Source organism: Callospermophilus lateralis, chromosome 18 (genome assembly GCF_048772815.1).
Source record: "Callospermophilus lateralis isolate mCalLat2 chromosome 18, mCalLat2.hap1, whole genome shotgun sequence".
NCBI lineage: Eukaryota > Metazoa > Chordata > Mammalia > Rodentia > Sciuridae > Callospermophilus > Callospermophilus lateralis.
In genome coordinates, this window is record NC_135322.1 from 14,557,039 (window position 1) to 14,582,041 (window position 25,003).

The 25,003-nt window shown below is 47.6% G+C and overlaps 1 protein-coding gene across 2 annotated transcripts in view; it reads right to left on the reverse strand.

Annotated features, from left to right (window-relative positions):
- Nucleotides 1-24,174, reverse strand: part of Supt5h (SPT5 homolog, DSIF elongation factor subunit) — a 28,802-nt gene extending 4,628 nt beyond the window's left edge. The window contains exons 1-20 of one of the 2 annotated variants that reach the window (XM_076839641.2): nt 24,098-24,174; nt 23,758-23,841; nt 15,581-15,746; nt 14,626-14,691; nt 14,089-14,100; nt 13,540-13,609; nt 13,353-13,421; nt 13,194-13,259; nt 12,903-12,933; nt 12,465-12,533; nt 6,964-7,215; nt 5,430-5,519; nt 5,262-5,332; nt 3,291-3,396; nt 2,999-3,092; nt 2,749-2,885; nt 1,710-1,865; nt 1,479-1,625; nt 638-784; nt 423-548 (exon numbers count right to left, since the gene is read on the reverse strand). In XM_076839641.2, coding sequence (XP_076695756.1) covers nt 423-548; nt 638-784; nt 1,479-1,625; nt 1,710-1,865; nt 2,749-2,885; nt 2,999-3,092; nt 3,291-3,396; nt 5,262-5,332; nt 5,430-5,519; nt 6,964-7,215; nt 12,465-12,533; nt 12,903-12,933; nt 13,194-13,259; nt 13,353-13,421; nt 13,540-13,609; nt 14,089-14,100; nt 14,626-14,691; nt 15,581-15,746; nt 23,758-23,832 — 1,950 coding nt within the window. In that variant the 5' untranslated portion in view covers nt 23,833-23,841; nt 24,098-24,174. The remainder of the gene's footprint in view (nt 1-422; nt 549-637; nt 785-1,478; nt 1,626-1,709; nt 1,866-2,748; nt 2,886-2,998; nt 3,093-3,290; nt 3,397-5,261; nt 5,333-5,429; nt 5,520-6,963; nt 7,216-12,464; nt 12,534-12,902; nt 12,934-13,193; nt 13,260-13,352; nt 13,422-13,539; nt 13,610-14,088; nt 14,101-14,625; nt 14,692-15,580; nt 15,747-23,757; nt 23,842-24,097) is intronic. The other variant, XM_076839642.2, reaches the window with a different exon arrangement.
- Nucleotides 24,175-25,003: the final 829 nt, after the last annotated feature.

The following is a 25,003-nucleotide window of genomic DNA, read 5'->3' on the forward strand; positions in this document are numbered from 1 at the left end:
CATTCTTCGTTTTTTGTCTCCTCCTCTACCTAAAGTGGCAGCCCCTGTGATTCTGTCTTCCCACCCAGTTCCGCTCCTCAGCATGGCTGCAGCGGCTACCCACTGTATCATTTGGGCATCTAAGAATCTGCTGGCCTCTGGAGTACCAGCTCTAGGAGAGCAGTGACTTCTGTCTGTAGTGTCTGCAGTGTCTGGTGCCCAAAGGTTGTGGTTCAATAAAACTGGATGGATGGAGTGATTGGGTGAGCAACTCAGAATCCCAAGGAAACTTATCTTGTGTTTTTCCAAGGACTTGACAATGACAATTGCTCTCCTAACCGCTCCCCCGCAATAAGCCCCAATCTTGCTACTCTTGGGCCCAAGGAAGGCTGTAGAGCTGAGTCGGGGACCCAATACACAGAGTCCCGCCATGCCCACCTCACCTTCAAACCCCCAGCCAGCACCAGGTGGCGGGTCTTGCAGACAAACATGCCTCCATTCTCCACCAGCTTCTTGCAATGAAGGAAGGCAAAGCTGTGGTACAGATGACGGATCTCACCTTCCCGGTCCTAGGCAGGGGAGAGAAGAGTCACTCTTGGGCCGTGCCCCATCTTACTACAACTTTCAGATTCCGCTGGAAGCAGGAGCTTATACTCACTGAGTGGGGTCCGTCAATGACCTTGACGATGTCTTTCACATGGATGTTGTTCTGTTCAGAATCCAGGGCCACAGCGAAGCGTTTGTCCTTCTTCTGAGTCACAGCCTGGTGCCTGACAGTCACCACCTTCCCATACATGTTCAGCACCTACAAAGGAAGAGGTGCCAAGAGGCTGAGAGGTCAGGGTGAGGTGGAGCAGTGCGCCCTCCTTGTGAGAGACTGTCCTGTGGGGCAGGCAAAGTCAGAGCATCACCCTCCAGGCACTGAGCCATCCCAAAACGAGCTCAACTGTTCCAAAACACTCTTTGGGAAGATACTGTGCCTCCTGGCTGAGCCTCAGGGACCTGAGATGGACAGGACGGAACACTGTTGACCCATTCCTCTGTGCCAAGCCCAGGTCAGACTCTCCACACACACTTCCCTCTGAGCAGGGTGCTGTCTACGGTGGGGGAAGTGAGCGCTGAAGGGGTGATTCTCTAGGGTCATCCAGCACAGAAACAACGACCCACAGTGTAGGTCCTGAGCACTTTGCTCTCTGACTCGCACATCCAGGACAATGGGGAAGAGCGAGAGAGCACCCTGTCCTTGATAGCACCAGTTCCAGGGTACATATCTGACGTTAGGGAGTCGTTCGTGGCCAGTGAAGCAGATGCAGCTGTTATCTTACTGGCAGTGAAATCGAGGCACAGGGAGGGTAAATGATTTGCCACTTGCTGATAAGTGTCACACAGCCAGAATCAAGTTACAGAGCCACGTGTGCAACTCAGCTCTGACAAGATGAGGGGGTTGTGGGAGAGGAAGTCTCTAAAAGTAAGCCCCCACCACTGGGTGTGGCACATACCTGAAAGGTCTCCCGCTCTAGTCGCACGATGACACCCACGGTCCGGGGGTCCAGTTGCACCAGCTCACCCCATTCATGCTGGCCCCCCACGTCCACACCTGAGGCCGTCTCTGAGCACAGCTGCAGGTCCCGGGGGAGCACCTTCAGCTGCCGAGAAAAGGTACGAGGGTGAGGTGGCTCTCAGTAAACTGTCCCTTGGTCTCCTCTCGACACGCCCATCCACACACCTACCTCATGCATGGTGAGGTCAGAGAAGAGAATGATGAAGTTCTCCTCCACCCGCACAATGAGGCCTGTGTCGCCCTCAAATCGGCCAGCGATCACCTTCACGTGGTCCCCCATCTTGAAGTACTTCCGAAGTTCCTGGGCGGGGAACTCGAGCATGTCCTGGGGGATTGGATGTGAGGGAAGCGAGCAGGTGAGAGGGACCACCACAGCTTGCCTGCCCCTCTTGCCTTCAGAACCCCTCACATTCCAGGAAGAGGCCAACACCAAAACCCACTCTAGGCTTGCCCACCACCTGAGGCCACCTGATGGCCCTGGAGATAGGAGGCCCTCAGATAGGACCTGGACCTAGATAATGCTTCACCCCACAAAGACAGTCAGCTCTCAAGACACAAGACATCTGCAGGGCACCACAGATACACCCCACACTGGCTTGCACCAGCCTTAGACACCACATGACACCCAACAGTCACTCAGACACACCTCTAGGCAACGAACACCAGGCTCCCGCCCTCAGCGGCTCCCTGGTTAACCATGCCACCACCAATATACACCTGTGACCGACCTAAACCATGCCACCCAACACCTAGCCACGCCTCAGGGATGTTTCTTGGATGCACATCTCTCCTGGAATTCCCGCAGGCATGTGTACATGTGGCACTGTCCCCTCTCACACCTCAGGACAGAAACATGGAACATAAACGCTGTATATCCACAGTCCAGTCACCAAAGACACCCAGGAGCTCCCTGAGGACAGACAGAACCTACACACCAGGCCCCAGAACTGTAACCAGACATCTCTTCCCCAAAATCACAACAGCGGGCCCTGCACACACCCCAACCTGGCCTGGCCAGAGGTGCACGCATGTTACCCCCTCGGCACAGCCTCTCACTGGGAACTGGAAGGCCTAGACGTGGCCTTGAAGATGGAGGTGAAGGCGGGCACACCCCAGCCTGGTCACCCATGTGCAGGCAGGCAGGCAGGCCCCCAAAGCTTCGCCCGCTTCCTGGACCCAGGTCCAGCCAGCACCCTGTGCACGCCCACCTTGAGGTCCTCGTGCTTGGGCATGATGGTGATTTTGTTGCCGTCCACGCTGAGGACCTTGCCCTGCAGGTTGATGAGCTCGCCTTCACACACCTCCACATTGTCCCCGGGCTGGAAGTTGTGCTCCCGCTCCTTCCCTGTGGGGACAGCCACATGGCTGACTGAGCAGCCACCCCAGGGCCCTGAACACAGCTTATCCCCAAATTCACAAGGCCCTCTAAACAGACCTTCAGACCCCGCCCCCAGATACCTGTGCTTTCTGTCACCACCTCCAGGTCGATGCCCTCTGGCTGGTCCTCAAACTTCTCTAGCTCAGACAGTGTGGGCTTCACACCCTCTGTGATCTAAGCCCCGGGGCAGGAGGGCAGATGTTAGTGCAAGGCCCAGCCTAGAGCCACTCCCCAGGACAGACCCAGACCTGCTGCCTGTGGGCCGGGGCCACAGAGGAGGAGCTCCCCCACCCCATGAGCACTGCCCTGCCAGGCATGTGTGTGTGTGACCCTGTCCCCCCTCACACCTCAGGACAGAAACATGGAACATACCACAGCTGACATGGCGAAGCTTTTGAACAGAAACCCCTTTCGGCTGTACCGGTTCCCCTCGAAGATGAGGAAGTCTCCATCGGAGGCAACGTCGCCCCCCAGGGACCTGGTATTTTATTGGGAGCAGAGAGCAAAAGGGGTCATGAAGAAGACCTTGTTGTGCCTCAGTCTCCTCTGACAGCAAAGGGAGAGGACAACAGGAATGCCTGCTCAGCTTCCAGCAAACACCCTCTAGGCAGGACTTCCCTAGACCCCTGTGCCCCATCTCCTCCTTATTTATTTATTTATTTATTTATTTCTTACCAGCACACATATCACCACTTAAAGAGCTACTGTTTGCTCTGATTCCTACTAGCAATGCTGACTCCTTCTTTACTGACCTCCCCTAAATAGTGCCTGTTGCGTAGTAGGTGCTCAGTAAAGAGTGGCTCAACAAGGCATTAATGTCAGACACTGATGACAGGATTTATGGTGCAGTCAGCACGGCCTAGCCTACACAGCCACAGCCTCACTAAAGTCCCCTAAGCCCTGTGACAATGGATTTGTGCTCATGTTCCTGGTGAGGGGACAGGCTCAGAGAGGTCACACCACAAGCTCAAGGTAGCCAAACCAGCAATTTTGAGGGTCAGGATTCAAACACAGGCAAGTGGGACTCCAGGCTTGTTCCTGAACTATCCAGTCCCTGGGCCACCTGTGCCCCTTGCCCAGCACGCACAATACAGGTACCTCGTTCCATTCCAGGCTCCCAGAAGGGGAAGGATAATGGTTGCCACCATCCAAAATGGAAAAGCACAAGAGGAACAGGCCAGGTCCCTGCTGCCATTTCCCCAACCATCTTCTCTACAAGTCAGGTGTGGGGAACAGCACGCTCTGCTGGAGGTGTCAGGGAACCCTATCAGCCTTCTGTGGGGGCAGGGTCACTATGGTCTGCTCTCTGCCATGCGGGAGAGTGCCAGCTGGATGGAACTAATTCAGACGGGAAGTATGCAAGGCCCTTGGCTACAGACTGAAAGGCACCTTCTACAGCACAGCCTGAACCTGCCTGGTGGGGCTCTGCCTGGAGGCCTGGCTTCCACCTCCAGCCCCCAAACAGAAGAGGAATCTGCCCAGCTGACTCACAGGCAGGCAGTTCCAGAATAGGACCAGAGCACAGGGTGGCACTGGTGCCTCTGGCACCTCTTCGCTCCTTTCTAGCCCTGCCCTGGTGGAGCCCACCAGGCCCACATGCTGGCAGCCCAGGCTGCTCCAGCTTGCCCCATCACTGGGGAGGATGGGAGTCATTGCACCCCCACCATAGGCAGCCAGGAGATCAGGGGTGGAGACTTTTTATGGAGTCTAACATGATCTGTAAACCCCATTTTAACATGTGATACCATTAACATTCTCAATACCTGCACAGTGCTGTTCTGGGCACACATGCATATCAGTTCGATTCTCACTGTAATCTAGAGAAGCCAGGTCATTACCATCTTGAACCATCCTTATCAATCTGTTTTTTGGGGAGGGATGCTGTGGGCTGAACCCACTTAGTCCACCACTTAGTCATATATCCTGCCTTTTCTTTTTGCTTTGTTTGCTTGTTTTTGTGGTGCTGGGATTGAACCTAGGGCCTTGTGCATGTGAGGCAAGCACTCTACCAACTGAGCTGTATCCCCAGCCCCCTTTCTCTTTTTTATTTTGAGACAGATTCTCACTAAGTTGCAGGGGCTGGCCTTGAACTTGTAATACTCCGGCTTCAGCCTTCTGAGTCACTGTGACAGGCATGAGTCAGCATGCCCAGCTATAATCAATCTTTGAAGCAAAGGAAACTGAAGCACAGGAGTGTAAAGTAGTGTGCCCGAGGCTGTCTGCCCAGCTCACCACCTACAATTACCCTTATGGGGGCCCAGCTTGGCAGAGCAGCCTGCAAAGTCACACTGCACCACAGTCACAGGGACCCCACCCTCCTGCCCCAAGCCCACGCACTCTCACCTGATCTTCTCGGCATCAAAGAGCCTCTGTGGAGGCCGCTTGAACTTCTTCCTTTTGGCAAACCAGTCTTTCTGCAGAAAAAAGGGCCATGGGTGGAAAGGTGAGGGGGGAGAGCTGGTCACCAGCAAGATCAAGTGTCCCCTCACCAGGCAGCACACCCCACAGTACCAAGCTCATGCGGGCCTTGATGCGGTCATAGTCAATGCGTGGAATCATCTTCAAAGAGATGGTGTTCTGGCTGGGCTCTACGTAGTCCACCTGCACAGGGCAGAGAGGGGTCAGCAGGTCTGGTCCTGCCTCCCTGAACCCAGACACTGGAAGGGCAGGTACCAGCAAGGGGAAGAGAGTGATGGGGAAAAGATCAGACAACTGGCAACTCCCAGAAGCCCCTATCTAGCCTGCCTACCTCCCCCAGGTCTGGAGCAGAATATCCACTGCCTGCCTGACATGACCATTTGGATGTTTGGAAGGTCCCTAAAACACAGATGGTCACAGCTAAGCGACTGTTTTCTCCAACCTGCCCCTGTCCCAGCCACCTCCTACTTCATTCATCTGGTCAGGCTCACAACCTGGAGTTTTACTGTTTTGGTACCAGGAACTGAACACTGGGTGCTTCAGCACTAATACACACCTATAGCCCTTTTTATTTTATTTTTAATAACTTTATTTTATTTATTTATTTTTATGTGGCCTTGAGGATTGAACCCAGCGCCTTGCAAGCGCTGGGCAAGCGCTCTACTGCTGAGCCACAACCCCAGCCTCAACAGCCCTTTTTATTTTTTGAGACAGGCTCTCAACAAGTTGCTGAGACCAGCCTTGAATTTGTGATTTTCCTGCCTCAGTCTCTTAAGTAGCTAAGATTATAGATGTGCCCCACCACACATAGCCCTGGATTCATTCTTGAATCCTCCTTTCTTGCACAATTATATCCAATCTGTAAGCAAATCCTGTCAGCTCTACCTTCAAAATCCTGACCTCTTCCCTTCTCCACAGCCTCAGTCCTGTCCCACCAGCACCTGTCACCTGGACTGTGGCAGGGCCTCCTGGCAGGGCTCCCTGTTCCTGCTGTGTGGCCCCTTCAGCTCATTCCAGAGCTCCCTGGCATCAGCCCTACTGACCTTGTGTATCGTGGGATGTCATCAGCATCCATGACTTCTGTTTCCTAGATACTAGGGTCAATCTCTCCCCAGGTAACTAAAAAATATCTCCAGAAACTGCCAGATAGATCCTGGGAGCAACAGCGCCCCAGCCTAAGAATAGTGAACTAGTCTCAACAGAGTCAAAATGATTCTATTAAAACACAAATCAAACCATGTCCTTTACCACCTTCCCATCTTACTCCAAGTGAAGCCTAGGCCTACCCTTGGCCGCCAGGTCTCAGCGCCTCCCTGAGCGCATCACTGCACTCCTACCCTCGCTCCCTCTGCTTCAGCCAGGGACCATCTTGAGTGCTACCCCTTCTGCCCACCACACTCTCTCCTCAGCTCACTGCTCACCCCCTTCAGATCTTTACTCACATACCTTTGAAAGTGCCAGAGATGGCCATCCATCTCCTGAGTGCTCAGAACAGAACCGAGGGCTCTGCGTCCCTCTAACCTAAGCAGGACTCTATATTCTCTGCACGCCAAATGGGGGTGGGAAGGACAAAGGACAGGAGAGGATAGATCAGAGAAGCCCCCTTGGCTGCCCTGACTCCCAGCACCTGAGCAATGTCATCCTTATAGATGCCTCGCTTGAGGCGGACCCAGGACTTCGGCTTCAGGTTGGCCACCTCCTTCACCACTTTGAGCACATCTGTCATCTCCTTAATGGGCACCATCTGTTGGTTCCAGTAGCCGAGCCTCAGGTTGCCCACACCCTCGATGGCCTGCTTCACATGGGTCTGCTTGTAGGCTTCCACGTAGATATAGCCCTTCACGTGCTCTGGTGCCACCACTGACTTGATCTGCAGGGGCTATAGGGAGCAGGTAGAAGTTGACGGTCAAGTACAAATGCCAGTGACAGTAATGACTACCACTCTACAGGCTCTCTTCTAGGAAACTAACCCCAGACTTGTGTTGGCACGATGTCATAGATACAAGGATATTCACTGCTATTGTTAATTTTTAATAAATTTTAATTTTTGTTTTGGTGCTGGGAATAGAACCCAGGGCCTTCAGTGAAGAATTTTTTAATTAATTAATTTATTTTTGATACCAGGGATAACTCAGGGGTGCTTAACCACTAAGACACACCCCCAGTCCTTTTTATTTTGAGACAGGATCTTGCTAAGTTGCTGAGGCTAACTTTGAACTTCTGATTCTCCTGCCTCAGCCTCTTCAGTTGCTGGGATTACAGGTATGTGCCACTGCGCCCAGCATTTTTTCATTTTTTTTTTTTTTTTTTAAAATAAGTGATGTAAAATCGGGAGATAACTTTTTAGTTAACCCAACTTACCTTCTTCTTCTTCTTCTTTTTTTTTTTTTTTTAAGAGAGAGAGAGAATTTTTCTTAATATTTATTTTTTAGTTCTTGGCGGACACAACATCTTTGTTTGTATGTGGTGCTGAGGATTGAACCCGGGCCGCATGCATTCCAGGCAAGCGCACTACCACTTGAGCCACACCCCCAGCCCCCCAGCATATTTTTGTATTATTTATTCATTCATTCACCCATCCATCCATTCATTTTTGCAGTACTAGTACTGAATCCAGTACTGATCACTGAGCTACATTCCCAACCCTGTTTGAGACAGGGTCTCACTAAATTGCTCAAGCTGGCCTTTAACTTGTAATCCTACTAACTCAGCCTCTTGAATAGCTAGAATTACAGGCACATGCCACCAAACCTAGCTGTGCGATTTTCTGGGGGAGGGTGGAAGACTGGGGATTGAACCCAGGGGTGCTTTTAGCACTGAGCTATATCCCAAGCCCTTTTTATTTATATGTATATTTTTTAATTTTTGAGACAAGATCTTGCTTGCCAAATTGTCCAGACTAGCCTTAAACTTATGATCCTCCAGCTTCAGCATCCCAAGCTCCTGGGATAATAGGTATCATTACTATACCCAGCCTACCTATTTTTTAAACTTTCAGTTATTTTTTTTGTAGTACTATTGTTTAAAATTTTGAGATTTTATTTTCTGTAGTGCTGGGGATAGAACTCAGGGCCTCATGCACCTTAGACAAGTACTTTACCACTGAGATGCTTTCCCAGCCCTAGAGTTACTTATTACAACAAATAACCAAGACTGGAAATTCTCATTTATTTATTTATTTATTTATTTTTAAAGGCCATTTTTTTAAAAAATATTTTTATTAGTTATTGATGGACCTTTATTTATTTATTTGTTTATATTTGGTGCTAAGAATTGAACCCAGGGCCTCACACATGCTAGGCAAGCGCTCTACCACTGGACCACAGCCCCAGCTTCAAGACTGGAAATTTTTAAAATGCCCCAAAAGATTGATTAAATTATAGCTTGGCCATACAATAAAATATAATACAGTACTTAAACAAACAAGGGACTGAGTACAGTGGCACACAATCCCAGCAATTTGGGAGGCTGAGTGAGGTAGGAGGATAGTAAATTCAAGGCCAGCCTGGACAACTTAGCTAGACCCTGTCTCAAAATATTGAAAAAGGGCTGGGGTTGTGGCTCAGTGGTAGAGCGCTTGCCTGGCATGTGTGAGGCCCTGTGTTTGATTCTCAGCACTGCATGTAAATAAATAAAATAAAAGATCCATTGACAACTAAAAAAAAAAAAAAAATCTAAAAAAAGAGAGGGGGTTAGGAATACAGCTCAGTTGTAGAACACTTGCCCAGCAAGTCTGAGGCCCTGGGTTCCATCCCTAGCACGCTCCCTGCCCCCGCACCAAATAAAACATTAAAGAACAAAACTAGTGAAATCTGATATATGCTACAACATGGATAAACCTTGAAAATATTATGTAAAGGTAAGGAGGTGAGTCATAAAGAGATCACATATCATGTTATTCCATTTATATAAAATACCCTGAACTGTGTCAAATCCATAGAAACAGAAAATAGATTAATGGTTACCCAGGACTATGGAACAGGAAGTGACTACTAATGGGTATGGGTTATTTGGAGAAATGGCAATGTTCTGGAATTAAACAGTGTTCATGGTTGTGAACATACTGAGTATGCTGAAATATGTTAAAAGCCACAGAATTTTACAGTTTAAAAGAGTGAATTTTGGGGCTGGGGTTGTGGCTCAGTGGTAGAGCGTTTGTCTTGCATGTGTGAGGACCTGGGTTCGATCCTCAGCACCATATAAAAATAAAGATATTGTGTCCATATACCACTAAAAAATATTTTTTAAAAAAAGAGTGAATTTTATGATGTATTAATTACATCTCATTTTTTAAAAAAGCAACTAGATTGCTTCAGCATTGGTTGTGATGGTGAAAAGTAGAAACCACCCAAGTGTTCAACAAAAGATATTATTTAAGCAAGTCATGACCAAGATCCAGCCAATTAATTACAAAGCCTTACAAAGAGTGACACAGCTCTATTCAATATGATATATATATAAAAAAATGTTCAAGAGACAGTGTTAGGTGAAAAACAAGATGTTCACTATCATAGCCCAAAAGCAGAATCATCCTATACATTACTGAAATCTACCCACTCAGAAAGAATAATGTAGAACTTTATATTAACATGCAAATCTTTTCTAAAACCCAATAGGGAAAGAAAAAAACATGTCCCAACTGTCCAGTACTAGTTAGAAAAGTTAAAACTTAGGGAAGAAGCCAGGCACAGTGGTGCACGCCTGTAATCCCAATAGTTTAGGAAGCTGAGACAGAAGGATCACCAGAGTTCAAAGCCAGCCTCAGCCATGGGGAGGCCCTAAGCAACTCAGTGAGACCCTGTCTCTAAATAAAATAAAAAATAGAGCTGGGGATTTGGCTCAGTGGTTGAGTGCCTCCAGTACAAAAACATACATATATGGGGCAAGAGGTCAAATGTAACAGTTGAGGCCACTCTGCCCGAGTTCAATCCCCACTACCAAGAAAACGAAAAAAAAAAATGTGAGGGAAGAGGTCAGGCATATGGATCGCAAGTTCAAGGCCAGCCTCAGCAACTTAGTGAGGCCGTCTCAAAATAAAAAATAAAAAAGGGCTGAGGATGTGGCTCGGTAGCAAAGTGTCCCTGGGTTCAATTCCCAGCATCAAAATAAATAAATAATAAAAAATAAAAATGCAGATAAAGAAAACCTGTCCATTATTGAGATAGTAGGTAAAGAAAGAACACTCCATCTATACAATGGAAGCTCATGCAGACGTTGAAAAAAACTTGTTTCCTGAGTGTGGAAAGACAGATATGACATTCATATGAAAGATATGGCATTGACATGACAGATATGACAAGTCTGGCTAATCAAGAATACAAACAATAATAAATGCCAAAGAGGATGTGGAGAAGAAGGAACACTTTTTTTTTTTTTTGGTACTGGGGATTGAACTCAGGGGTAAGGACGAGAGGAGGGAAGGGAAAGTAGGGAATGATTCTGACCAAAATATATTGTTATATCATGTGCATGTTTAGATGTGTAACAGGGACTCCCACCATTATCTAGAGCTATAATATACCGATGAAAAATATGGACAAAACCTCCCCAATTTTAGAAGACTAAAAAAATAAAACGGGGGCTGGGGTTGTGGCTCAGCAGTAAAGCGCTCGCCTAGCACGTGCAAGGCCCTGGGTTCGATCCTCAGCACTACATAACAATAAGTAAATAAAATAAAGATATTTTAAAAATAAATAAATTAATTAATTAAATTAAATAAAATGGGCTGGCTATAGAATGACAAGGGTCTGGCTATAGAATGAAAAGCATATAATACCATTATGTTTACAGGGGGGAAAAAAAGACATGTATCTTTGAACATGCACAGAAGGTGGACCAGAAAACGCAACAGCCAATAAGAATTGCTTCTGAAAAATGGGACTTTGGGCTTTTATTACTTTGGACATTAAAAACAAAAACAAGTTGAGTTATCAGAGTCATAACTCAAATGAGGTGACTACTATTTCAGCCCTGGATATGAGGTAGGAAGGTTTGAACATATTCCAAACCATAATTTGCAAATCATGTCCCTACTATCCAACAGTGATCACTTTAGCAGATCAAAGCAAGACTCAGACTGAGTACAGTGGCACATGGCTTATAATATCAGTGAGTCAGGAGGCTGAACCAGGAAGATTACAAGTTTGAGGCCTCCACACCTTAGTAAAACCCTGTCTTAAAATAAAACATATAAAGACTGGGGGTGTAGCTCAGTGGTAAAGTGCTCCTGGGTTAAATCCCTAGTACCAAAAAAAAAAAAAAAGTTCCTTAGACTAACAGGAACACTATTAAGAAAACTATCCACCAGCACACCTGCACTGGTTTCACGGATTTTGGAGGGTTGGTTCCAAATTGCCAAATGTGCGCCATTGTTAACAACTATGCTTACTGAAAACAAGCTGCAAATTAAGCCCTGGCCAAGAGCTAGACATGTCCCAGGTCATTTAATCCTAACGATGCTTGCTAAAAGGCAAGCAAAAGGCCCAGAGAGGCAAGAAGCTTAATCGAGTCACAAAGATAGAAGTGGCAGAAGAGGATAAAAGATCTAGATTCTCAAAGCATCACTTGCTGTCTGACGGGCCATGACATTACTGCTTGTTTTTCATGCTGTGAGTGAATATGGAAGGTGGGGCAAAGACCAGCTCTGGCACAGTGGCCACTGTACCTTCAGCATCACCTAGTGCAGGGACAAGCACTGAGGAAGGGCTCTGTGAGTATGTGGGGACTATATGAATGATACAAGGAGGGAATTTTCTGAACAAGCCCCAAGCCCCCAGGTCCCTCATGGACTTAGCCAAGCTACCCTGTCCTGTGACACCCTCTTCAACTATAAGAGGATGACAGCTGCCCCACAGGGTTGATCACCAGGCAAAACTCAGTCTCTTGCAGAAGGCACAGGAAGCTAGCTGACAGACCTCCAAAGAATTACAGGGGCTGTGGGGTTTCATAAGAAATGCAAAGAACAAAGACAAAGCTCTGCGAGGTGCAGAAGAGCTCTCCAGTCTTGCCGCAGTTCAACAGCAAACAGCTCTGCCTAAATCCAGGGACATTTGGTGCCCTTGAAACCTATAACATCCTTCTGAGTTTGGCCTGTCCCTCATACCCAAGGATCCTGACTACCCCACTTACCGTGTCTGTGAATTGGTAGGCAATGAACTTGCGCATCAGGGAGATGGCTGTGGCTCGCTCCTCCCCAATCTGGAAGAAGAGAGACAGATCTGGAAGAGCTGGGAAGACGGAGGGTAGAACATGGAAAAAGTGGGCAGGACAGCAACCAAAAGGGCAGTCAGTGGGGCAGAAAGATAAGCAGGAGAGAATGAGGAATGAGAAACAGAGAGGGATGGACATCAAGAAAGGCAGGGTAGGAGATGGGAAGGGAAGGAGGGAGAGAGTAAGGAGTGAATGGGGTGGGGAGGGTGGGGGCATGGGCACACACAGAAGGATGGACGAGTAGACAGAAGGACCAGGAAACCCACAGGCCGAGGAGACCCAGAACGGACACACAGTCTCCCTGACAAGCAGTCTCTCCATTCTGACTTCCCAGAGTCCCAGAGCCAGTGCACGCACCTTACATTTGACTGTCCACAGATTGGGATCCCTAGGTGGCAGAGGGAAAAGGAAACCCTTTAGAGAACTCTGTCCTCAACAAGAAACACTGAACTCACCACAGCCCTGCTTCTTCCCCCTCTCCAGGGTTCTCCCACTCTCTCATCTATACACAGAAGAGAGCTGTAACTGGCCCTCCCTGCCTCCTGCCACTGCATCTGTCCCAACTTACTCCAGCAAGTGACCCATTGGGCACCATCACCCCATACCACGTTCCCACTTCAGACTTTCTGTCTCGTGCCAGCCCCTTACTTGACTCCTGGGAGCAGCTGCTGCTGGGTGATGTCATCTGAGAGCTCATCAGACCCTCCATACACCCTGGAGAGAGATGGGTGTCAGGGAGGAGGGGTGAAGATCTGTGAGGTCCTCCCTCTTCCCTCATAGGGCCACCTCTCCCCACCCTGCCCTTACGTCTCTCCCACAGATGACTTGGCGTATTTCTTCATGTAATACTCGCCCAGTTCTTCTTCTCGCTGGTCCCTGGGGACGAGGAGGAAAGCAAACATGAACTGAAGGCAAGGGAGGAGAGGGTGGGCTGACTTGCTCCCAAATTTCCCCAAGAGAACCAGCCCCATCCCAGTTCCCTCTCCTTGCTCACCTCCACAGGTTTTGTAGGCGGCGGGCTCCAGAACGGTCTTCATCCAGGACAACATTATCAATATTGGAGGCTGGAAACAAATATGTAGACGGGATAAGTAAGGGTGGAGAGCAGGGCCTGGAGCATGTGCGGGGGGCGAAGGGAGCCAGAGCCTGACCTGGGGCAGGAAGACACCTCCTAAGGAACCCCCAGCCCTCACCCCCTATGCTCTTTCTCATCATTTCACCACAAAGGCTTGGGGACAGGGCCCAGCTATTGAGGCACATTGAACAGTCCCCCTCTCACAGCCACTGTCTAAACACACCCTGACTTCATCCCACACCTTGCATCTGTGCCACCCACAATGCTCAGTCACATACAGAGATCCAACACACATTCCCAGATTAACTGGGGCTGGAGACCTAGCTCTAGAACTCCCTGACTTTGGACTCTACATGAGTCAGAGCCCCCAAGCCAGACAGGGTCAAGGGCTGAGGGCAGGATGCTGTCGGAAGACAGAAACATCAGGCTATGGGAGAGGGTCACAAATCACACTTTCCAGGTTCTTACCTTCAATCTCTTCTACTTGGAGGAAGAGGAGGAGGTGGTGGTGGTGGTGGTGGTGGTGGTGGGCGAGGGCAGACAAAGTATGAGCCAAATTATAGCAGCAAAATCAACCAATGGGTTGGGGGAGGGGAAAGGAGGGACACGAGAAGGTTGAAAATCAAAAGTAAAGGCCAGGCACCAGGTGGTGGGAGAAGCCGGAATGTATGAGGCGCACAGAACGAAAATAACAGGGAACAGGGGGCACTGGCCCAGGAAGTGGGGGGTATCTTGCCCACCCAACAACCACAGAAGGGATTCACTGGGGCCCTGGGGTCCCAGAGTCCTCTCCCCACAATCCCCACCACCCCATAATCCCAGCCCCCCACTCATGGGCCTAAAAGGAAAAGGGTGGGGAGCTGGTCTCTCTGGCAAGGACAGAAAGAAGCAAGGTGAAGAGGATAGGGGTTGGGGTGGTACAGGGCATGGGGTGGGAGAAGGCCTTGGAAGACCCTCTTGGGCAGAGCCATCCCACCGCCTCGCAGAGGCAGGGCCCACACACACCTTTCTCCAGGATGTCTTCAGCTCCGTCCTCCCACTGGTCCTCATCCTCATACTCGTCGTCAACATCTGAAAGTGGAAGGCAAAATAGTCAGGGGGACAGTTGGGGCAAAGGTGACCTCATGACAACAGCTCTCAGGAATGAAACATTTCCTCTAGGACATGGGTTCTAGGAATCTCCATTCTACAGAGCAGGACACTGGCTCTGAGAGGCCAGGCCACACCGAGGATCTGCTACAGGAGAGTCAGGTGCAACGCACAGACCCACCCGCCTAAAAGTCAACCCTCTACCCCACCCACATAGCCCCTTTAAAAAATAAAATCGGCAGGGTGTGGTGGCACATGCCTATAACCCTAGCTATTTGGGAGGCTGAGGCAGGAGAATCCCAAGTTTGAGACCAACCCCAGGAACTTAGCAAGACCCTGTCTCAAAATAAAACCTAAAAAGAGCTGGGGATGTAGCTCACTGGTAGAGCACCAGGGTTCAATCCCCAGTACCACGAGGGGGCGGGGGATTTACACATACAAAAGATCAAAGTAAGCAAACAAAAAAAGAAGTCTTTTCTTGCTACCAAGGGAAAACTAATATATACAATTTTACTTTTATTGGTGGTGGTGCTAAGGATCAAACCCAGTGCCTGGTAAATGCTAAGCACATGCTATACCACTGAACTACACTTCTGGCCCCAAAATGTTTTTAAAAGTATGTTCAGCGGGCTGGGGTTGTGGCTCTGCGTTAGAGCACTCGCTTAGCACGTGCGAGGCCCTGGGTTCGACCCTCAGCACCACATAAAAATAAATAAAAAAAAGATATTCTGTCCAACAACATACAACTAAAAACAACAAACAAACAAAAATAACCCCAAGAAATGGGGCTAAAGGTGTTCCCATGTCCTCATGTCTTTATGTCCCCAGGCAGGTTTGTTCAGTGGGCTCTGCTCAGTGCTTGCTGACATACCAGCTTCATCCAGAATGAAGCCACCATGGCGGGGTTTCTTAGGGGGGCGGTCATCATCTTCTTCTTCCTCCTCTTCATCATATTCCTCCTCCTCTTCTTCCTCCTCTTCCTCCTCCGGCTCCTCTTCCTTCTCACTGCCTGCTGCACTCCGCCGCTCTTCCTCTACCTACAGGAATCAGGTAGAATTGGGGTACCAGGGTTCTACCATCTCAAATCCAAAAATCAAGCTACCTCTCCCCCAAACCTGACCTTAGACCTGCCAGGCCAATCCTAGCCCCTCGGCTCTGCCTCTACATCCTTCCCCTCTGGCCAGGCCTTTGATTACCACCCTAACTCTGACAGCGTCACCCAAGCTCCCAACCCACCCCTGGCAGCTGGCCCTCACTATTCCCTCCCTAGAACCCCTGCTCATCCTCCACCTGGCCATCAAGAGCCACACACCAATGATCAAAGCAAGCAAACAAAAAGTCTCCTCTTACTAGGCTAGAATATATAGTATGTATGTATATATGTATGCATGTATTTATTTATTTATTTGGTGGTGCTAGGGTTGGAACCCAGGGATGAGGACTCAGTCCGTGGTCCTCATCTCTGTCCATCCTACAACCCCCCTGAGCTATCTTATCCAGACCTTGGCTGAGGTGAGCAGCTCTGACAATGACTCCAGGAGCTGTCTCTGGTACATACTACTCCCCAGCCTCGTGCTCACTCACCCAACACTAACTGCATGGACTTCTGGTGGACCTTACCTGTAGCCACCCCAACTGCACCTGGCACCACTAGTCACACCATCCCCAAGGATGACTCTCCTCCCTTGGCTCTTGTACATGGTGCAGTCCCAGTTTGCTTTAACTGTGCTGCTCCTCTCACTCTGCTCACTTCCCACTCCCCATGGGCAGCTTTGAACACCAGGGGTCAGTCCAGGGCCCATCTGGCTTCTCTGTCCATGCCTTCCATTCCACCTTCCCTCTCCTTACCTCTCTTATCTCCCACTGTTTTTCACAACTAGGGAGCCCCCCGCATTCCAGTGCCTTTTCCATGCCTCCCAGCCTTCAAACACAGGAGGTCCCATACTGACCTCAGTGTCTTCTCTTAAACTTGGCCTCCTCTAGTTCCCCTCAAGCACCAGATCCTTGTCCTTTCTGCTGCCTGTAACTGTCATCTCTCCAGTCCATCCCTTTCCCTAACCCCACATCCTGACACCTAAGCCACCACACTATACTCCAGCCCTGGGTCCCTGCCCTGGATTCCTCCTGGTCTCTGGGCCTCTAATCCCTCTTCCCAAACCAGTCACAAGATTAACTCTTACAAAATACTAAACTATGTTTCCCAAAACTTAATCTTTACTTCAATAAGTTTACAACTTCTCCTTTCATGACCATATCACTATTACAACCCATTTATTTAATATTTCCTTCAAATTCACTCACCTTTTTACCCTTTTTTTGACAGTATTGAGGATTAAACCAGGAATACTCTACCACTGAACTACATCGCCAGCCTTTTAAATTTTTTTCCCCCACATTTTGAGATAGGATCTCACTTGGTTGCTCAGGCTGGCCTCAAACTTGTGATCCTCCTGCCTCAGTCTCCCAAACTGTTGGGATTACAGGTGTGCACCCTCTTGCCTGGCCCACTCATATTTGTAATTAAGTGAAATGTTTCTGGGCTGGGTATGTGGCTCAGTGAGACAGCATTTCTGTGAAGGACAAACAAGGTCCTAGATATAACCATTAGCAAAAAAAAAAAAAAAAAAAAGAAAGATTTGTCCATGTTTTGAAATGTTTCATAATTAAAAGGTTTTTGAAAGCTTGTTTTAACTAGAAAGTAACTGTAAAGATAAAAGCCAAACAAGGTTGTTATTGTTGAGTCCAGCACATAGGGACTGCTACAGGCTCTAAGCCTAAGCCTGATAAACACACAGGCCAGTAAATCTCAGAAGTGTTCAGGACGCAGCAGCGCCCAAATTAAACTTTTCCATGATTCCATCAAAAAGACAGAATATACAGCTGAAAAGGAAATTTTTCATTATGTGATTCAATACAGTGTAAGATCTAACCCTCATCCCACCTAAAAGAACCTCTCATCACTCCTGACCTGGAACACATCCTTCAATCTTGGGAAACTATGATCTAAAACATGGATCTGAGGTGACCTGGAAGTATATACCCTGCCCACTGCCTGACCTCTTCTTCCCCCACTAGGTCTCAGCTGCACTGAACACTTGTTCCTCTATCATTCAGGTTTGTTTGCTTGTTTTTTTCCTTTATTTTGGTGCTGGGGTCCAATCTCAGGTTCCTGTGCATGCTAATCAAACACTCTACCAGAGAGCTACACACAGAACCCCTATACCAGGCTCTCTGCTCTAGCCATCATCCTTACCAGTACTCTGCATAAAAAGTTGTTCTCAGGCTAGGGATGGAGCCCAGTGATGGAATGCTTGCCTGTCATACAAGACCCTGGGTCAATTCCTAGCACTGTGAAAAATAAAACAGCTGGGCATGGTGGCATATGCCTGTAAACTCAGCAACTTGGGAAGCTTAGGCAGGAGGATCACAAGTTTGAGGCCTGACTCAGTACCTCAGGGACACCTTTGCAACCCAGCAAGACCCTGTCTCAAATTAAAAAACACAAAGAGGAGCAGAGCATGGAGTTGCATATCTATAATCCTAGCAACTGGGGAGGCTGATGCAGGAAGATTCCAAACTCAAGGTCAGTCTCAGCAATTCAGTGAGACCCTGCCTCAAAAATAATAAATGAGGGGCTGGGGATGTGGCTCAAGCGGTAGCACGCTCGCCTGGCATGTGCAGGGCGCTGGGTTCGATCCTCAGCACCACATAAAAATAAAGATATTGTGTCCACCAAGAACTAAAAAATAAATATTGAAAAATTCTCTCTTTTAAAAATAATAATAATAAATGAATAAAATTAAATAAAATTTTAAAAGGAGGGGGGGGGCAAGAGATGTAGCTCAGTGGTAAAGTGCTCTTGGGTTCAAACCCCAGTACCAAATAAATACAAAAATGAAATAAAAAGTTCTCTCCTCTATCTCCCACTTATACTTCAAACACTCCCTTTTCTGGCAAGAGATGCAGCTCAGTGGTAGAGCACTTGCCTAGCATGTGTGATGCCCTGGATTCAATCCCCAGAAACACACACACACACTCCCCCCCCCCCCTTTCCAGGCAGCTATCACTGCCTCCTCTCCCCTAGGAAAAGCCAGGAGCATCCTCTGGGCTTCCTCCATATACCCTGAACACTGTGAGCTCCCTGACACCAGGGCACAAGTTCTCTCAGGCACCACTGGCTCCCTCAGTATCACCCAGCCCACTGCTGGGCTGGGCACAGAAGAATGACACAGCTGAAAAGGAAGTTTCTCATTATGTGATTCAATGTGGCTTAAGGTCTAACCCTCATCCCACCTAAAAGCACTTCTTATCACTCCTGACCTAGAACACATCCTACAATCTTGGGATGTGCTTAATACACAATGCCAGCTAACCAGCCCAAGGCGTTTTGCCCTCCCCCACCACCTCCCCGGCCCCAGACAGGCTATCACTATGTTACCCAGGCTGGCCTGAAGTTCCTAAGCTCAAATAATCCTCCTGCCTCAGCATCCTGAGAGCAGTGCATGTGCTACTGTGCCTGGCTTAATCTCCATTTGAATGACCCAAGCTGTAAAGGACCACAGCCTGATTTGGAAGAATTCTGTCATCATTCCCCTTTGCTGGGCCCTACAGAAACCTTTTAACACACTTTTCATCCCTACCTGAGCTCCCCATACTACATGTCTATGTTACCTCAGGACTCAACCAGGCTCTTACGCAGTCCTCAACAGCACCTGTAGTAACTGCCTATAAAACTCCCCAGGACACCCGGGCACGGTGGCACAGGCCTATAATCTCAGCGGGTCGGGAGGCTGAGGCACAAAAATTGCAAGTTCAAAGCCAGCCTCAGCAAAAGCGAGGTGCTAAGCAACTCAGTGAGACCCTGTCTCTAAGTAAAATACAAAATAGGGCTGGGCGTGTGGCTCAGTGGTTGAGTGCCCCAGGTTCAATCCCCAGTACCAAAAAAAAAAAAAAAGCAAAACAACTCCCTAGGACTGACAGCTCTATGAGGGCTCACACCAAGAACTCCAGAAAACAAAATGAATTAACAGGTTTCTGGGGTTGTGGGTGGGAAGCCAGCTGATTCCCCAGCAGTGCTCATTATTTGCCTTCCTGGCACATCTACACAAAGAACCCTTTCGTTCTAGGCCTATGTCAACATCTGGCCATCTGAAAAGTCCATCCAGCCCTGTCTCTGGCAATGGGGTAGGTCTCACATTGCCCTTCTGCCTCACTTGGAGACAGCAGACGAGCCCACAGGTGACTAAAGAGCATAGTATGAGTAGAGAAGCTGGGGACTAAGGATAAAGGAGGAGGGCGGGGAGAAAGAGGAAGAACTGGGGAATGAAGTTGACCAAATTATACTGGGTGCATATATCAATATATCACAATGTGTCCCAATTTTGTGTAAAACTATAATGTATCAACTAAAAAATGCACAAATAGAAGGAGACCAATAGAGCAGAAGGAGGGGGATCAGAGAAAGGGAGGAGGGAAGGGCAGGGGTAGTACTGGGGACTAAAATGGAGCAAATCAGGTTATATGCACTTATGAATACATCAAACTCCACTATTATGTATAACTACAAAACTCTAAAAATAATAAGTGGAGGGGAAAAAATTCTATTATGTTGCTAGAAAGTGAGACTTGCACAGTGCAAAGCAGAACGTCCCAGAAGAAAAAGGAACTAGGGATCCTGGTCTCATTATCACCAGGCTTTAACCACCAAGCAGTGACTTGAAGCCATGAGTCACAGGCCAAGAACCCAGTGCTACAGCTTGGTGCAAAGACCTTTCCTGTCATCCTTCTGCTAGCCCTACCCCTCCAAGGCATCCCAGCGCCTCCAACTCCTGGCTGGAAGCAGAAGAGGTCCTAAAAGGGACAAGAACTGACAATCAAATGCCCATAAAAGCCAGGTGCAGTGGCACACACCATAATTCCAGCTACTCAGGAAACTGAAGCAAGAAAATCAAAAGTTTGAGGCCAGCCTGGGCATCTTGGTGAGGGCTGAGGATACAGTTCAGGGGCAGAGTATCTGTCTAGCATGCACTAGACTCTGTGTTCAATCCCTAGTGCTACAAAAATAAATAAAACCTTTTTTGTTTAAAGTAAATTTAAGTCTTTGCACATCAAACAAGTCATCTAGCTAGGCTTAGTGGTCCATGCCTGTATTCCAGAGACCCAGGAAATTGAGCAGGAGAACCACAAGTTTAAGGACTTAGCAAGGACTGGGTATATAGCTCAATTGGTGGAGTGCTTGCCTCACATGCACAAGGTCCTGGGTTGAATCCCCAGCACCCTCTCCCCCAAAAATTAAAATACTCAATATGCACAACTATAATGCACCAATTAAAAATGTGGAAAAAGGAGCTGGGGTTGTGGCTCAGTGGTAGCGCACTGGCCTAGCATGTGTGAGGCACTGGGTTCGATTCTCAGCACCACGTACAAATAAATAAAATAAAGGTCCATCAACAACTAAAAAATATTTTTAAAAAAAGTGGAAAAAAATTTTAAAAAATGAATATTAAGGGGCTGGGGTTGTAGTTCAGTAGGTAGAGTGTTTGCCTTGCACGTGTGAAGCACTGGGTTCTATCCTTAGCACCACATACAAATAAATAAAATACAGGCTAAAAAATGTATATGTATATAAAGCTGGGCCCAGTGGCACACACCTGTAATTCCAGTGGCTTGGCTCAGGAGGCTGAGGCAGGAGGATCATGAGTTCAAAGCCAGCCTCAGCAACAGCAAGGCACTAAGCAACTCAGTGAGACACTGTCTCTAAATAAAGACAAGAATTGGGCTGGGGATGTGGTCGAGTAGCCCTGAGTTCAATCCCTGGTGCCAAAAAGTAAAATAAAATAAAATTAAAAAAAAAAAAAAATACACACACACACACACACACACACACACACACACACGCAATATTAAGGGCTGAGCACAGTGGTGCAGGCCTATAATCCTAGCGGCTCAGGAGGCTGAGACAGGAAAATCACAAGTTCGAAGTCAGCCTCAGCAAAAAGCTGCTAAGAAACTCAGTGTGACCCTGTCTCTAAATAAAATACAAAATAATGCTGGGGATGTGGCTCAGTGGTCGAGTACCCCTGAGTTCAATCCCTGGTACCAAAAAAATAAATAAATATTAAGGGTGTGGATGTACCTCAGTGGTAGACTCCCCCTTGGTCCAATCCCCCATATTGAAAGAAGGAAAAAAAAACCTAGCTGGGCATGGTGGCACACGACTGTAATCCCAATGACTCAGGAGGCTAGGGAGGAGGATCACAAATTTGACACCAGCCTCAGCAACTTACTAAGATCCTGTCTCAAAGTAAAAAACAAAAATGACCCTGAAGATGTAGCTCAGTGGTAAAACATCCTGTGTTCAATGCCCAGTGCCAAAAAACCAAACATACATCTCTAATCATCTTGTCATCTCTTTGTTCACTGGTTTTGACTCCTGTCTGCTAAATGTGAATTCCACAAAAGCAAAGATTTGTCTTGCTCTACTGTCTGCCTGACCTGGAAATGTACTAGAACACAGCAGTAGACACTCAGGTATTTGTTTATGTGTTCAACAATTAAAAAGGAAATAAATATAAAATTAGTAGTTAAAAAAGAATACTTGAAATCAGAAATGTCCCAGATAATGTTTGGTCTGGGTTCCTAAAACAGAGACAGTCAACAGACCCAAAACCAGAGTGATCTTTTTCCAAAATCTAAGGACATTTCCCTTCTTTGCTTTTGGTTCCCTCTCAGTTAAGGCCAGATTCCTCACCATAGCCTTCAAGATTCTATATGCATATATACACATATACACGCACATTTCCTGTCTCTTGCTGTGAGATCTGATGTACCACCTGGAATCTGCTAGCAGGAAGGCCATTAGACCTTGGACAAGAACCATTAACTTAAAATAAAACTGTTTTCTTAATAATAATAATAAATCCTATGTGTCTTCTTCCTGTTACTTGTGTGTTGCACTTGCTCTGATTCAGCCACACCAGACCCCTTATTCTTGTTACTCCAGACACATTCCCAACTTTGCAAGTGATGATCCCTCTTACTGAAAACTCTTCCTCCAGATTTCCACAAGACTTACTCCCTCACCTCCAAGTCTTCCTTCAAATGTTACCCTCTCAGACTTACTCTGATCACCCTATTCCAGTGCAAGCAGGACTTCCTATTTCCTTTCTCTCCTCTGCTTTTCTCCCAAGCACCTTCTAGTTTAACACAGGCAGTGTATTCTTTATCCAAAACACTTGGGACCAGAAAACTTCAAATTTTTTAAAATTTTGGAATATTTGCACATGCATAAAAAGCTACATTGGGGATGTAATCCAAGTGTAAGCAGGAATTCATTTATATTATATATACTTTATACTCAGCAGCCTGAAATAATTTTATATAATATTTTTGTGGACTGATTTTTTTTTTTTCACATGAAGTCAGGTATGGAATGTTCCACTTGTGGCATCATATTGGTATTAAAAAGTTTTAGATTTGGGGACTGGGGATATAGCTCAGTGGTAGAATAATTGCTTAGCATGTACAAGCCCTTGGGTTCAATCCCCAACACACTCAGTGCCCCCCCCTCCCCCAAAAAAGAACAGGTTCAGATTTTGGAACATTTCGGATTTTCAGACTAGTGATATTCAATCTGTTCATAGTTTAATCATTTATGCTTATTTACATGGACGAACATACATTTAACTTATTATTTATGCTTATTACCACTTAAAAATCTGTTTTGTTTACTGGTGTAGCCTAAGAGCAAAGAATTGTGCCTAGCAATGTAGGTACTACAAATACATTTTTGTGATGACGGGGCATAAAAACAACCAGGTCCTTTAGACCATCACCTGTTATCTCACTATACCCGGCACACCCCAGGCCTCCAGAACCTCTCCCTCTGCTTGACGTCTACTTGCTTATTTTGCTATATCTGCCGACAATCTGGAAGCCCCCAGAAGCTGCAGTCGGCTCTGAGTGTCCCTGGGCTTCCAAAGGTGCCTTTCTGCCCACCCCGCGTCCTATCCCCAGGGTAATACCTCCCGGAGCGCCCCAGCCACAGACCTCGGCCTCCTCGCCGTCACTGCTGCGCTCGCTGTCCTCCTCCTCGGAGAAGTTGCTGTCTTCGCTGTCCGACATCTTCTGCTCCTGTAGGGAAAGACCCCCGGCCTCAGAGCATCCAAAATTCCCAAGCTCCACCCTCCGCCTCAGTTTCCTCGCTAGTTCTTTGGGAGAAGAAAAATCCCTTGGCGCACTTCCGGCAGCCTCGTTCTGGCAATCGGGAACCAGAGTGGGGAATGTCCCCATGCCACCTTCTAACACACCCCGAGTCTTCCCATCAGGTCTCTACAACTTTCCGATCTCCACCAGTCCCAAGGCCTACAACCTCTGAAGTCCCCCTTACCGCTTCGGTTCCACCTCCGCCTTCTGTACCAGCTGCTGTTCACACGACGCCTAGCTAGGACTGATGAATCCTCTCGCGATAACCTACCCGTTAGCCTCGCCTAACGCGAGATTTCCGAGGCTGGCCCCGGGCGACGCACTTCCAGGCCGCCATCTTGAGAGTGACAGGATTATCTTAAGCAGAACGTGGAGCCGACATCTTGGGAGGGTCAAGAATGAAAGTTTTCCACGTCGGGATCCAACTTTGTGTAGCTCGAATTCGTACTTGAATTTAGTGAGTGGCTTACTCATTATCTTATAGACCCTCTAAAACATCCCTACGAGATCGGTACTCCCATTTTACAGAAGCGGAAACATATTCAGAAAAATTAAATGAGAAGCAGCCGACTCAAGATTTCTCCCCAAGTTTGGGGGGCCCTAAAGTTTCTGTTTTGCATTACTGTGGATTGAACCCAATGGCGCTTTACCACTGAGCCACATCCCAGTCCTTTTTCTTTTCTTTTTTAATTTTGAGACAGGGTGTCGGTAAATTGCCCAGGCTGACCTTGCGATCCTCTCGTTTCAACAGCCTAAGTCGCTAGGATCACAAGCGTGTTGTATTTGGGCTCAGATCCCTGATTTTCTTTGGGGTCTCCCAAAATTTATTTCAGCATTAATTTATGTAATAGTAATGACGCGTCAGCCTGATGGCAAAGAGGATAAGTACCGGGGAGAAATGTAAAATAACCAGATGGAGGATTTTTAAAACTCAGACGCTTTTGTAACACATGACTAAAATGTCTCACATAAGCAAGGTTCAAACACCTGGATTCAGTTGAGAAGAAAACTTTTTTTTTTAAAGGCTCTGGGGATTGAGTCCAGGGCCCAGTATATATTGAGCAAGTGCTCTGCCCTTAAGCCACGTCTT